Source organism: Rutilus rutilus (assembly GCF_951802725.1).
Source record: "Rutilus rutilus genome assembly, chromosome: 1".
In the NCBI taxonomy this organism is placed as follows: Eukaryota; Metazoa; Chordata; class Actinopteri; order Cypriniformes; family Leuciscidae; genus Rutilus; species Rutilus rutilus.
The window spans coordinates 15,517,870-15,532,822 of NC_140209.1; the positions used below are offsets into that span (position 1 = coordinate 15,517,870).

Genomic DNA, 14,953 nt, shown 5'->3' on the forward strand with positions numbered 1-14,953 from the left:
GGAACAATAGTGCAACTACATGGAACATAAAGTTTTATGATCATTTTCAATTTCTGCGCATATAAAATGTTAGTATTTTAATGATCTAACTACTTTATAGTGATTAATGTAGTTATCATAAGATCAAACTAGCTATGTTTAGATTAATTTGGACATATTATGCTGCTTTAATAATTTTTCTGTAGTGGTTGATGAAGATGAGAGTGATTGTTTTTTTGTTATTGATGTTTTATCCATGTCAGAGTGTGAGAAATAACAGTATTGTCTTTCAATAGAGCAGTTTTACAGGCTTTTATCATGTATCCTGACTCAAATACTGTGTTTCTAACAGCAAACACTCAGAATAAAGTGAGATGATCTGCTGATGATCCTGAATGGCTTGTTGAATGAGTGTTGATAGTCTGAGGCTCATCAATATTAACAGATCTGCTGAAAACACTCTTTATTTCATGACAATAGTTCCTGTTTTCACCTCATTTATTATGCTGATGCTGATTTATTATTCAGATCTCCTGTGAATTGACACTTAAAGCTCATTTCATTGGTGTCAGCAGACTGAGGGGATTTGTTGGTTACTATATATACATTTATTTATGTGTTTATGATTTTAACTGTTTTTCTTACCATTATTTATATTTGGAAGAATTTGAATTATTTATATTCTTTTCTATATTTCTAGATACCTGTATTTTAATGAAGAAGCAGAATAATGTTAGGATTAGCAATACAAATAATGGATGGATTGGAATCAGTTGTGTACTGTATGATGAATAGATAGACAGACATAAATGCATAAATACAAACATAAAGCTCAACATATAACAAATAATAATAATAATAAAATAAACAATCAATTCCACTTGAATGCTAAACGTTTGTGTTATTTCTCACAGGGTTGTTCACTTGAGCTTGTGTTTCTGGTGTCCCACTTTCACATGCGCATGAATGGAAGTCAGTGCAGGGAAAAGTCTAGTGTGAATGGCCATTAATAATTCAAACATTTTTAGTAAAATAAATATCAATCTCAAAGTTGGTGTCAAAATATGGCAGTATTGTATATTTAAATTTTAATTTCATGTTCGATAATTGAGTCATTTATCAAATCAAATATATTTAATTGTTTTTGCTAAAGACACATGCCTATCATGTTTTAAAAATAATAATTGGAAGATAAATTTACCTCATTCATGGAAAGTTTCAAGGACATATAGTAAATTTATAAAAAGGCATTCTGCAAATGATCATTATATTTTTGAAGTGTTATTTATATGTTGCATAGAAGTGTCATTTAGTATAAAAACAAACTCAGTAAGATCAGATCAGCTCCTCACACACAAATTGCATCATCAGTGAAGCTCCTCCCACATCCGTCACATGGTCAGTGAACTGACCATGTGAGGAGTTCAGCAATAAATGCTGTAAATTCCCATCAGTATTTTAGGACATCCTCAGACCTCAGACATATGAAGACAAGCATCAAAGCACCAGGAAGAGCTGAAATCTGCAAAGACTGAGTTTATTAAAGAGGACAGTGAGAACATGAGTGATCCAGAACCCTGCAGAATGAAACACACTGAAGATCCTGAAGAACAAAGAGGTTGGTGTTTATTCTTCATTCATTCATGATGCTGAAGAACATTCATGTTAGAAACATTCAAGCACTTCATCACTTTTAGATAAACAGTTGAACTATGAAATGGTACGGAATGTTCTGGGTTTTTCTTCAACAAATGGTCAGTAAAGGGAGGTTAGAGACATTTTTATATTGATTGTCAACATCAGATCAAGCTAATACTATTTTAACTGTTTTATTTTACATTTATTTTATATCTGGTTCCCAATTTGCAATTTTGCAACAACATTACCACAATTTTAGTCATTTTCAACATAGTTTACAATAGTAAATAGTTTTTTTTAAACACCAAGTTACTGATAAAGTTGTATTTGTCAAATATCATATAAGTTATTCATAGTTATAAAGATTCTTCTTACAGTGACGCTGATAACAGGGTTGATGAATCAGCTATGTACAGTTTGTGTAAAAAAAAAGAAAAAGAAATGCTCTGTTTTTAAAAGAAGGAAAATCATTTAAGGAGTAACAGGGTTGAGTGAAACATGGTGGTGGGACACAGATAAATCTGATAAAAAAATATGAATTTAAAACTAGTTAAAGCCACGGCCACTCTTTTATCATGTGAAATTTCTACACGCACTGTGACGGTCGTGAAATGAAAAGCTTTTTTACAAACATAAATTCAACATATAACAAATAAAAATAATTAATTAAAAAATAAACAATCCACTCTACTTGAATGCTAAACGCTTGTGTTATTTCTCACAGGGTTGTTCACTTGAGCTTGTGTTTCTGGTGTCCCACTTTCACATGCGTATGAATGGAAGTCAGTGCAAGGAAAAGTCGAGTGTGTGAACGGCCATTAATAATTCAAAACGTTTTTAGTAAAATAAATATCGATCTCAAAGCTGGTGTCAAAATATGGCAGTATTGTATATTTTAATGTTAATATCATGTTAGATAATTGTTTCATTTATCAAATATATATAATAGTTCTTGCTAAAGAAACATGGGATTCGGGATGTTTTAAAAATAATAATTGGAAGATAAATTTACCCAGTGGTCGAACTGAATCAAGTTTTATGGGGGTCCCCAACATAAAAGAAATTTCACCATAAAAAAACATTTTCTGGGTTGGGGGTTGTTTAGTTAGTTAGTCTCGCAATATACAATTTATACAATATATTTGATCATAATATGCATAAATATGTCACACAGCCACAGGCTGTCACTTCCGGTGGGAGTACGCTGTGCGCGCCTTGCTGCCGCTTCTCGCTGGAACTTTTTGTATGTTTGTTTTGTTTTGAACACTGTGCTGTGTTTCGCGTCTACCGTGTCATCTCCCTGCTGAACTGGACGTTTGCTTGGACTTTATTGCTGTCACGACTCACTTTCTCTGGATCTTATTTCGGATACAACGCAGACACGGACTTATTCGGATACAATATATCTTTTGTGTAACTTTGTGTTACACAAAAAAAAGTTTTAATGTAACTTTTGTCTGTCTGTTTTGAACACTGCTGTTTCGTGTCTACCGTGTTATCATCTTCCCTGCTGAACTGGACGTTTCCCTGGACTTTATTGATTGTCACTTGCCTCTGGATATTATTTTGGATACAACGCAGACACTGACAACTCTTCAACTCATCACTGGCATTCATCCAACTCACACTACTCATCTGCTGTTTGCCGATCCTCGCACTACTCTCGCACTGTACCTTCTACATAGGTGGCCGGTGAGTCTCCACTCCCTCGCTTATCTATTGTGGACAGTCTTTTGGATGGTTGGTTGCCCCCAGTCATTCAGTTTATCTGAAAGGTCGTCATGCTGTGTTGATCGTGCACAATTAGCAACGAGAGTAACGTACTGCTGCTTTCTTGCATTTTTTGCAATGAAAGTACGTTTTCCAACTGCCAGTGATTGTCCCGCGGTCTGAATATGCATATTATTTGCAACATCTCTGCACTGCTTGGAGTTTTAACTCTGGGTTTATTGCTCAACTGTGTACCTATGGCTCTCAACTATTCATTACTCCAACTGGGTGATTCTCGCGAAACTAGACTTATGAGGTGTCATGAGGCATTTTGATGATAAAAGTAAATGCTATCAAAATAAGAAGAATACATAAACATCTCTTTATGTAGGCCTACTATTTTGCCCATGATTTCAAATAACATCATAAATACCAATTTTATTGTTTTTTCCACATTTAACCCTTGTGCATTGTTCAAATTTACAACCTTTCGTTATGTTCGTGGCTGAAAATAGCCACTACTTTAAACTGCTGTAAAAATGTATCAGATAAATATTTTTTTCAATTTTTTTTGCATAAATCTATTAATCAACCTCAGTCCTGCTCAAAAATACTAAATGTTTTAAAAAAAATCAGGATTTTAACTCTTTAATTGCCAAATTCGTAAATGATGTCACTGATTTGGGAAAAAAACACACACAAAATGACTCATTTTCAATATAAAATGTGATTGTGGACTGGATTTTTTTTTACCTTTTATCACAGTCTTGGACATGTCAAAGATTAGAAACAACATTGGTTTTGATGCATTGTTAGTTTTTGTGCAGCATCAGATTTTAACTTTTTCTCCCTCATTTACTGTTCGTGGCTGTTTTTGCCCCATTGACTTCCATTATAACCACATTTTTTGATTGCAAAGCCATGACACCATATAATCATGCATTTTTTATTGTTGGTGGTTTTCCCTGTTGGGAAGAGGTAAAATTTGTAATTTTTACTGTTGATAACCAGGTGGAACCATTAACCCTTTAGATAGGCCTGTGCAAAAAAAAAGCTTAGTTTCTGGCTTTTACATGGAGTTATATGGAGTTTATAAGGAGTATAATAGCATGAAAAAGTAAGTGTGTGTGTGTGTGTGTGTGTGTGTGTGTGTGTGTGTGTGTGTGTGTGTGCGTGTGTGTGTGAACTCACCTTGATGCATCTGAGAAAATCAAAATATACACCTCAGCTCTCAGATCTACATGGAGTAAACAAAAATAAAGTAAGTGTATTTATGCATCTGCTCCCTTTTGATGGTGAGAAATGCAGACTAAACAAAAACAAAGCAAGTGGATTTAAACGCGTGCATGCAAGCCTGCTAGTCATTTGATGGTGAGAAGAGCAGCCAGCAACATGAGAAAGGGCTTGACTTGTAGTGAAGTTTTAGAGATGATTATGCAGCCTGACCCTTCCAGCGAGCTGCAGGATGTATCGTCATCTCCCTCTGACACCACAGACTCAGGAGAGTCAGATCCTGATTTGGATGTGGCACCCTCATCATCCTCTCTAGCTTCCACTGAAGGCGAGGAGGATTCGGAGGATCCTGAATCTGGGTGGATTGGGAGAAACGGCGAAGTGTGGTTTTCCACCAACGCGGAGACAACTCCCTTTCTTCAGCCTGCCAGAGGCGTGACTCCAGGGCCTGTCTGTGTTGTATGTGCACCTCGAGCACCCGTATGCGGGTTATTTCAGTTTGATGCTCATTCTTATCCTACTTTTGTTTATCAAGTAAAGATGTGGATGGTAGAACGGGTGGCAGACAGTTACACAAGTTCGACTGGGGAATAAAGTGCAAGTTGTGAGATGCCAATCGCCTCCGTGAGTCTGTCTGGCCTCTGTAATAACTTCATCTGTGAGCTATCCCTATTTCTCCTCCTGACAGAACGCGTTACAAAGCGTCGGACATCGAACAGGCACAGATAACCTCTGAAGATGTCTACTAGTCCATCAACAAGAACGATATTTACTCGAGTCTGACTCCTTGCTCTGTCAGTCTGCCGTTTCCTCTTTCTTTCGTCCTCCGACAAAGTTTTCCTAGCTTTGTGTGCAGTGCCGTAAAGCAATTCGTTACATCGCGAGACCTGATATCACGCGATACTTCCTGACGGCGAGGCCGCCGACCCGCCGGCCCAAAGTTGCAAGTGAGTTTTTTCCGCTCTCGGGCACCGGGGGGTGCGAAACCACCACCATTCAACCCGAAATAAGTAACCATTCCACTGACTCCGAAGCTGTTCAGTTAAGGTTAAAAAGTTACCTAGTGTCCCTTTAAGAGCAGGTGTGCTTGTTCCATGGTGGATTGCTATTATAACGGCGGATTTGCCGCACACCAGGAGCGGTTCACAGCCGAGGAGACCAACGTTCTCGTCAAACACAGAGAAGTGACATTGGGGATGGGAGAAACACACCCAAATTAACTTTGGTTAAACAGGCGTATGATAATTTGGGTTAATGTGTAAGCTAGATTTATGCCTATTTTTTCACATCTTCATGGACACAACAATGATTTCCCTCGTGTGTTAATATTTTTCCTTGTAATAATGTATGGTTTTCTAAAAATGAAAACTGCTGCGTCTGTGTGTAGATGAAATAAGCAAAGTGTATGCACGTTGTGCTTACGCTACATTATGGCCAAGCAACCGCCCTTAAAATAGTATATGAATAACATGCGCAACGCACCACTGACTTTAGACTAGGTTTCTCCTGGTCAGTGGTGGAATTGTTTTCTGAAACTGCAAAATAGCACCAGGAAACGTTTGCGCCAGAACACGCCTCCTCTTTGCGCTGAACCGCCCCCGGGAGCGCAAATGCATTTTCTAGTTTACCAATGTGCGTCTGTGGAGGGAAAAGTCTGCTGTGCGCGGGTTCAAAATAGGAATGATACATGCGTCGGTGTGCAAAGTCAATTGCGCTGGGTGCAAGATAGGGCCCCATTTGTCCATTTATTTCTAAAGAAACACGAAAATTTATAAAATGCTCCATTACCTTGTATCTTACTTTATGGCCCTGTAGAAGCAGTTTTTGTAAAAATAGGCTAACGATTGCATCATAACCACGTGACTGTCGGACAGTAGAAAAATTACTGTATAGACAGGAGGAGAAGCTTACGCGCAATCTGGGGGACGCGGAGGCAAAATGACAAAATAATTAATCAGAATACTTAGCAAAAGTTTCTCCTTCTCCTAGCTCATGGACAGCTCCTACTCACACTCTCCGTCTCTGCAAGTTTTGGAAGGGAATGATTCAGATTTCTCTTGGCACAGCTACTAGAAGACAGACGGGTTGCTCATGTCACATCTACGTCGTCAAGCTCAGTTTGAGTCTGCGCAGTACGCTCAGCCATCAGGAAGTGAGAGTTTCTAATTGACTTCACTTTTCTCCGTTGAATCCAAATGTCATGCTGTGTCCATTTATTTTACTGTCTATGCTCTGAAGCAGGCTGTCAAGAGAAATCTGAATCATTCCCTTCCGAAACTTGCAGAGACGGAGAGCGTGACGCGGGCACGATCGAAAAGTCGCAAAGTGTTTACTTATATTTGTGTGTGTGTGTGAGTGAGGCGCAGGCACGATCGAACAGTGGAAACATAAAAACATACTCCGTCATTTTGTTTATACAGTCATTCAAAAAGTGTTTAAGTTACTGTTAATTAAAATTAAGGAAAACAAATATATTACTCTGAAATGTAACAAATTAATTTTTTATTCATTCAGGCACAATTACCAAACATGTCTCAAGATATTTTTGTCTTTTTATTAATTTAATTCATAAACTAATTATATAAAACTATTGTCAGTGCACTACAAATAAACTGGTTCTATGCCTTACTTTATTAATAAAACTTATTTAAAAAATACAAGGCTTAAGTAATTTATTTTCCTTTGGTGGTACAGCCTGAAACATGCACAAGCCTTCTGCATTTTTGTTTTGCTTTTCCCTCCATTGTACCGAACTCGTACCGAACCGTGATGTCTGAACCGAGGTATGAACCGAACCGTGACTTCTGTGTACAGTTCCACACCTAGTATTTTATATACAGTGAGGAAAATTAAGTATTTGGACACCCTGCTATTTTGCAAGTTCTCCCACTTGGAAATCATGGAGGGGTCTGAAATTGTCATCGTAGGTGCATGTCCACTGTGAGAGACATAATCTAAAAAAAAAAATCCAGAAATCACAATATGTTTTTTTAACTATTTATTTGTATGATACAGCTGCAAATAAGTATTTGAACACCCGTCTATCAGCTAGAATTCTTACCCTCAAAGACCTGTTAGTCTGCCTTTAAAATGTCCACCTCCACTCCATTTATTATCCTAAATTAGATGCACCTGTTTGAGGTCGTTAGCTGCATAAAGACACCTGTCCACCCCATACAATCAGTAAGAATCCAACTACTAACATGGCCAAGACCAAAGAGCTGTCCAAAGACACTAGAGACAAAATTGTACACCTCCACAAGGCTGGAAAGGGCTACGGGGAAATTGCCAAGCAGCTTGGTGAAAAAAGGTCCACTGTTGGAGCAATCATTAGAAAATGGAAGAAGCTAAACATGACTGTCAATCTCCCTCGGACTGGGGCTCCATGCAAGATCTCACCTCGTGGAGTCTTAATGATCCTAAGAAAGGTGAGAAATCAGCCCAGAACTACACGGGAGGAGCTGGTCAATGACCTGAAAAGAGCTGGGACCACCGTTTCCAAGGTTACTGTTGGTAATACACTAAGACGTCATGGTTTGAAATCATGCATGGCACAGAAGGTTCCCCTGCTTAAATGAGCACATGTCAAGGCCCGTCTTAAAGTTGGCAATGACCATTTGGATGATCCAGAGGAGTCATGGGAGAAAGTCATGTGGTCAGATGAGAGCAAAATAGAACTTTTTGGTCATAATTCCACTAAACAAGTTTGGAGGAAGAAGAATGATAAGTACCATCCCAAGAACACCATCCCTACTGTGAAGCATGGGGGTGGTAGCATCATGCTTTGGGGGTGTTTTTCTGCACATGGGACAGGGCGACTGGACTGTATTAAGGAGAGGATGACCGGGGCCATGTATTGCGAGATTTTGGGGAACAACCTCCTTCCCTCAGTTAGAGCATTGAAGATGGGTCGAGGCTGGGTCTTCCAACATGACAATGACCCGAAGCACACAGCCAGGATAACCAAGGAGTGGCTCTGTAAGAAGCATATCAAGGTTCTGGCGTGGCCTAGCCAGTCTCCAGACCTAAACCCAATAGAGAATCTTTGGAGGGAGCTCAAACTCCATGTTTCTCAGCGACAGCCCAGAAACTTGACTGATCTAGAGAAGATCTGTGTGGAGGAGTGGGCCAAAATCCCTCCTGCAGTGTGTGCAAACCTGGTGAAAAACTACAGGAAACGTTTGACCTCTGTAATTGCAAACAAAGGCTACTGTACCAAATATTAACATTGATTTTCTCAGGTGTTCAAATACTTATTTGCAGCTGTATCATACAAATAAATAGTTAAAAAATCATACATTGTGATTTCTGGATTTTTTTTTTTTTAGATTATGTCTCTCACAGTGGACATGCACCTACGATGACAATTTCAGACCCCTCCATGATTTCTAAGTGGGAGAACTTGCAAAATAGCAGGGTGTTCAAATACTTATTTTTTCAAATTAAGACTACTCAGGACCTCACACGATTGTAACTTGTAAACACGTGTTAACACAAGGCATGGTACTGTGGTGATTACAATAAATGAGAAAATGAAACACTGTTTATGAAATAAATATACTTTTAACAATTGTATGTGTTTTAAATATGTAAAATAGAGTTAGGCATCAAACCCCTTTGTCAACAGTGAATGTGTGTGCTAAATCTCATTTCCGAAACATTGATCCTCATTACCGAAATGGCATTTTCATTACCACAACATGTAACTTTTTTACAAATTAAGTAATAATTAGATACTCATATTTTGTTTTAAAATGTATACATATTATACAACACTACTTATTTAAGGTCTTCTACATAACAAATGTGTATGTTATCTTTTAGTGAAACAATTAAATAAAAGAAACTGTAAATCATCACGTATGTTTCGGTAATGAGAGAAAATAAGGAAATTACAAAAAATAATAAATATAAAAAAGTAATTTCTCCAGAGTTTTACATAGGTTTGAGCACGAGTAATAAGAGTCTACTTTAACATTAGCCAAAAATACACATTTTTAACCATATATTTAATGTAATGTCATGTTACGGTAATGATAATTTTTTTATGGACTTCATCTAAAAAATGTAAATAATTATATAGGATTTTTTTTTTTTAAATCTTCTAAAAATAATGGTTATAGTAAGTTCAGACCTTAATCTTATAGGCCTATGTGCAATAAGAAAATTGGCTTCAAGGGCATTTTAAAAATTCTGATGCTATGTGGTCGCATCAAGACGAGGATGAGATTTCAGGCTACGCAGTTGGGTGATTCTCACGAAATCCAGGTTTAGAAGGTGTCCAGAGACTCTGCACGGAGCTCGGGGTTGCTAGGCGACCGCGCTATGTACATCGTCTGTCGTCGCCATTTCTCATCGCGCTGCCCATTGTCGGTAGCCATTCCTTCCATCTGGTCGAACAGATCGGATATCTGTAATTCTATGCTGCCGTCTACTCACTGTGGTATACATCTTACCTCACTAATAACGGTTTCCTGTGATCTGTCTCTGACTAATCCATATACACGCAATAATTGCGCGCTCGATCCTGCAGTTGCGCTGTTTAACTGTCAGTCTCTCACTGATAAGGCTACTGTTCTTTGCTCACTACTAACTGAGAAAAAACTTTGACTTTTTGCTCCTCACTGAAACATGGCAAACTCCTAATGACTATTTCCACCTTAATCTACTCACTCCCTCTGGATACAGCTACCTGGCCAAACCTCGTCTGCCATCAAGGGGTGGTGGCCTGGCTGCTGTTTATCGCAACAGCATTTCTGTCAAAACTATTGACTTTCATGTGACTTCAACCTTTGAATATTTAGTTCTCAAAGTTTCTGGCACATCTCCAATGCTCTTGATTCTCCTGTATCGTCCACCTAAATCTATGTCAAACTTTTTCAGTGAACTACATGAACTGTTAACCCTTTCATCTGATTTTATCTCAATGTGTTATATTACTTGGTGACTTCAATATACACGTTGATACCGATTGTGCTGAATCACGAGAACTCTTGTCAGTATTTGAATGTTTCAATCTTGTACAACATGTCGATTTTGCTACACACTCAAAAGGTCACACACTTGATCTCGTCTGCACTACTGGTTTACATAATGTTTCCGTGCTTGGTTCTCAGATTGGACTGGCTGATCACCACCTCGTTGAACTAAAATGTGAAATGCCTCTTCCCCGCCTCAGGGTGAAATCCACTATAACATACCGTAACCTAAATTCTGTTGATCCTATACTGTTTTCTGAATCTGTACAAACTCATCTCTCTGACATCACTGAACACACAAGCTCACTTGATATCCTTACCAATTATAATGCCTGTATTTCCACTGCCCTCAATATCCACGCCCCTCTTAAAAGTAGATTTGTGCCTTCTACGCACACATCTCCCTGGTTTACCCCAGCACTTCGCAATCTAAAAACAGCTGGTCATCGTCTTGAACGCCTGTACAGGAAAACTGGTTTAACTGTTCACCTTACTGCTTACAATGACCATATTCAGTTCTACAAATCTGCTAGAAATACTGCACGCTCTAGTTACTACTCTACCATCATTAACAATGCATCCTCTCGACCAAAAACACTGTTTTCTATAGTCAACAAACTCACCAACCCTCCTGCACCCGCTATGAGTAAAGGCCAATTTATACTTCTGCGTCGGGTGCGCGTAGTAGGTACGGCGTAGCATACGCATAGACGCATATCATACGTCGTACCCTTCGCCGTACCCTGACGCGCACCTCCTCAAAAATTTAACTACGCGTCGCGGCGACGCGGACCGCAAGATCTGTGATTGGTCGGCTTGGTAGCATCGCATTTCCTCCTACACATTTCCGGCGTGTTCTTCTGCAACGCCCGTCATTTTTAAATTCGGTTCAACCGTCAACAGGTTCACAGGTTGCACGTACCATCTCCTCCGACGCCTTCTCTCGTTTCTGCCTTTTAGTTTTAGTGATTTCACTAAAACTGTTTTTCCACCTCGATAAGCTCCAACTCCAACATGATCCACTTTCTTTCAGACGCTAGTAGCCTAAACTCAAAACAGCCGCGAGGAATCTAAACACAGTGGAAAATTAAAACCCGCCCCCGCCAACTAGCGTCTCGGTGGTGTAACTGTAGAGCAACACAAACATAACGCAGAAGTATAAATGCTCACGACGGAGTCACCTACGTGCGTAGCCTACGACGTACACTACGGCGTACACTCGACGCAGAAGTATAAATTGGCCTTAACTCCGCAGACCTCTGTGAGTCATTTCTGCACTTCTTTCAAAGTAAGACTCTTCCAATCCACTACCTCTACTATTGTTACACATGTCTTCCCCACCTCTTCTACACTTGGTACTCTCACTGCTTTTGCCCCTCCAACCCCTGCTTATATCTCTGAGCTAATTAACAAAGCAAACTCATCTTCCTGTCATCTTGATCCTGCTCCTACTACTCTACTCAAAAAATGTGCACCTGTTATTAGGGCCCGAGCACCGATGGTGTGAGGACCCTCTTGGAATTGCTCTGTTTATTATTATTATTAGGGCCCAAGCCCTGAAAGGGCGCAGAGCCCTATTGTTCTTCTAAGGATTATTAGGGCCCAAGCCCTGAAAGGGCGAAGGCCCTATTGTTTTCGGTAGGATTATTATTATTATTATTATTTTTCTTACGACTATTCAGGCATTTTTGGGGCTCTTAACATGCTCAAAAACTCTTGAAACTTTGCACACGAGTCAGAACCCGCGGCCATCAGGGCCGGGCTGAAGCTGGTACCCGGGCGTGGCAGGGAGGCTCAACAGCGCCCCCTGGAACGGGGTCCGAAAACTTGGTCCATAAATCAAACACGCTTGCATGTAATAATATGAAACTCGGAACACATATAGATCTCATCGGGCCGCACAACTTTCATGCTCTAAGTTTTACGCCAGCCCAACAGGAAGTCGACTATTTAGGGTTGTTTGGAAACGCATGCTTAGGAATTTGAAACACTTCTCTTAGGGAATTCACCCGGTCAGCACCAAACTCGGTGTGCATGAAGTCAAGACATTGAGGATGAAAAATTGCCAGGGGATTTTTGATATCTCGAACGGTTTGGCTGTGGCGAGGAAACGAATTTATGGCGAATAATGGGACACAGGAAGTGTATTATAACTTCTGCATACATTGACTGATCTTGATAAAACTTCAGCAGAGTGTTCTTGCTCAGAGGCTGATCACATTGATGTGACTATTGTGAGTCAAAGTTATAGCGCCACCAACTGGCAGCAGGAAGTGTGTCACTTTCAAAATGCTTTGAAATCACCCTCTTATTTTAACCCGATTTGCTTCAAACTTTATGTGAATAATGTGGACACACGGCAGATGTAGACCTGTGAAAGGTTTATTGATATCTTAGATACTGTTGCCGTGGCAACGCATCAAACTTTAATATTCTTTTTTGATGCTTTTGAGACTCTTAACATGCTTGAAATTGCATGAAACTCGACAGACACATCACATTTATTAGCCAGTAGACATGTGCAAAGTTTCAGAAACGGGCGTGGTGAGGGGCTCAGTAGCGCCACCTTTAGTCAAAAATGGGGGCTTAGTTTTACATAGAGTCACTAAACTCGCTATGTATATTGTTCTCATTAAACCGGACAACTTTCTAATTCACACTTATTAGCTGAGAGCAACAGGAAGTCAGATATTTTGGTTTGAATGTGATTTTTTGGAGAATTTTCTCTCTCTCTCTCTCTCTGTCTCTGTGTGTGTGAGGGGTGGGAGGGAATTTCCAATTGATTTCAGTGTGTTTCAAGGTTTCAGGGGCTTTTGGGGCCCTTAACGTGCTCGAAAACTCTTGAAACTTTGCACACAGGTCAGAACCTGCGGCCATCAGGGCCGGGCTGAAGCTGGTACCCGGGCGTGGCAGGGGGGCTCAACAGCGCCCCCTGGAACGGGATCCAAACACTTGTCCATAAATCAAACACACTTGCATGTAATGATATGAAACTCGGTACACATATAGATCACATCGGGCTGAACAACTTTCGTGCTCTAAGTTTTACACCAGCCCAACAGGAAGTCGGCAATTATGGGTTGTTTGGAGAACGCTTGCTGTGGAATTTGAAACACTTCTCCTAGAGAATTAATTAAATCGCCACCAAACTCGGTGTGCATGAAGTCAAGACATTGAGGATGCTAAATTGCGGACGGATTTTTGATATCTCGAACGCTTTGGTCGTGGTGAGGAAATGCATTTATTGCGAGAAAAGAGAAACACGAAGTGGTATAACTTTAGCATACATTAACTGATCTTGATGAAACTTCAGCAGTGTGTTCGTGGTAAGAGGCCGATCAGATGGATGTAACTATTGTGAGTCAAAGTTATAGCGCCACCAACTGGCAGCAGGAAGTGTGTCACTTTCAAAATGTTTTTGACAAAAGTGGGGGGGTTAGGTTTACCCACAATTACAAAAATCAGTAAGTATATTGGTCTCATCGAGCTGGACAACTTTCTAATTTGCAGTCATTAGCTTGGACCAACAGGAAGTCAGATATTTTGGTTTGAATGTGGATTTATTTGCAAATTCAGCCTCTGCTTTTTACCCACTCCTGCTAAGTGTTTTTTTTTTTATTCACACCAAACTTTTTCAACATGATGAAAATACATTAAATATGCTAAATTGAGAACGGATATTGAATATCTCAAACGGTTTTGACATGGCGAGGGATTAAAGTAATGTCAAAAAAGGAATCAGAAAACATCTCATATATTCTTAAAATTTAATTATACACCATTTATTTTTATATAAAATTATACAAATATTAGAACTAAACCTATTTTATTCTGTTTTTGCAATTCAAGAAGTATGAAAAAGTTAAAAACAGGCTATTTAGTGCTATTTGTTTCAACAAAAAAGCAAACATAGGGCTATACTCCCCTCTTGTGTCCAAAAGGATATCAAAATAGTATATAAAACGTTTTACTAGGTAGGCCTATTGTATTTAAATATAAATTTATTAGGTATATGACTGTGAGGATATTTTCCCATCGGTTAAGCGACGTGTGACACGAGCGGGTGCTTTTAAATCGCTAATATAAAAGTGAAAGTAAAAAAACGGACGTCCGCACGGACATTGATAATGGTGCACGTTGGAAAGAATGATACTTTTAAACATAACACTAAACCGCCATTAGGTGTCGCCAGGCGACCATCTTAATGAGCGAGTCATTGATTCATTCGTTGAAACGATTCATTCCAATGACTGAGTCATTCATGATTGAGACAGATGTTTATGGATTGACCATTGAATCTTTGAGTCAAGCGATTCGTTTCAAAATGCTGAATCATTCAGTAATGAGAAAACAAGTTGCTGTGATCTTTGTTTAACTATTTTTGCTGCTGAAACAGAACAAAAACAGTCAATATT

At 39.3% G+C, this 14,953-nt stretch overlaps 1 protein-coding gene across 1 annotated transcript in view; it reads left to right on the top strand.

Moving 5' to 3' along the window:
* Positions 1-1,471: 1,471 nt before the first annotated feature.
* The window catches only part of LOC311276535 (uncharacterized protein), a 43,716-nt gene continuing 30,234 nt past the window's right edge, over positions 1,472-14,953 (top strand). Inside the window, exon 1 of the mRNA XM_084386235.1 lies at positions 1,472-1,597. Within this exon, the coding sequence (XP_084242361.1) occupies positions 1,540-1,597 (58 nt within the window). The 5' untranslated portion in view covers positions 1,472-1,539. The remainder of the gene's footprint in view (positions 1,598-14,953) is intronic.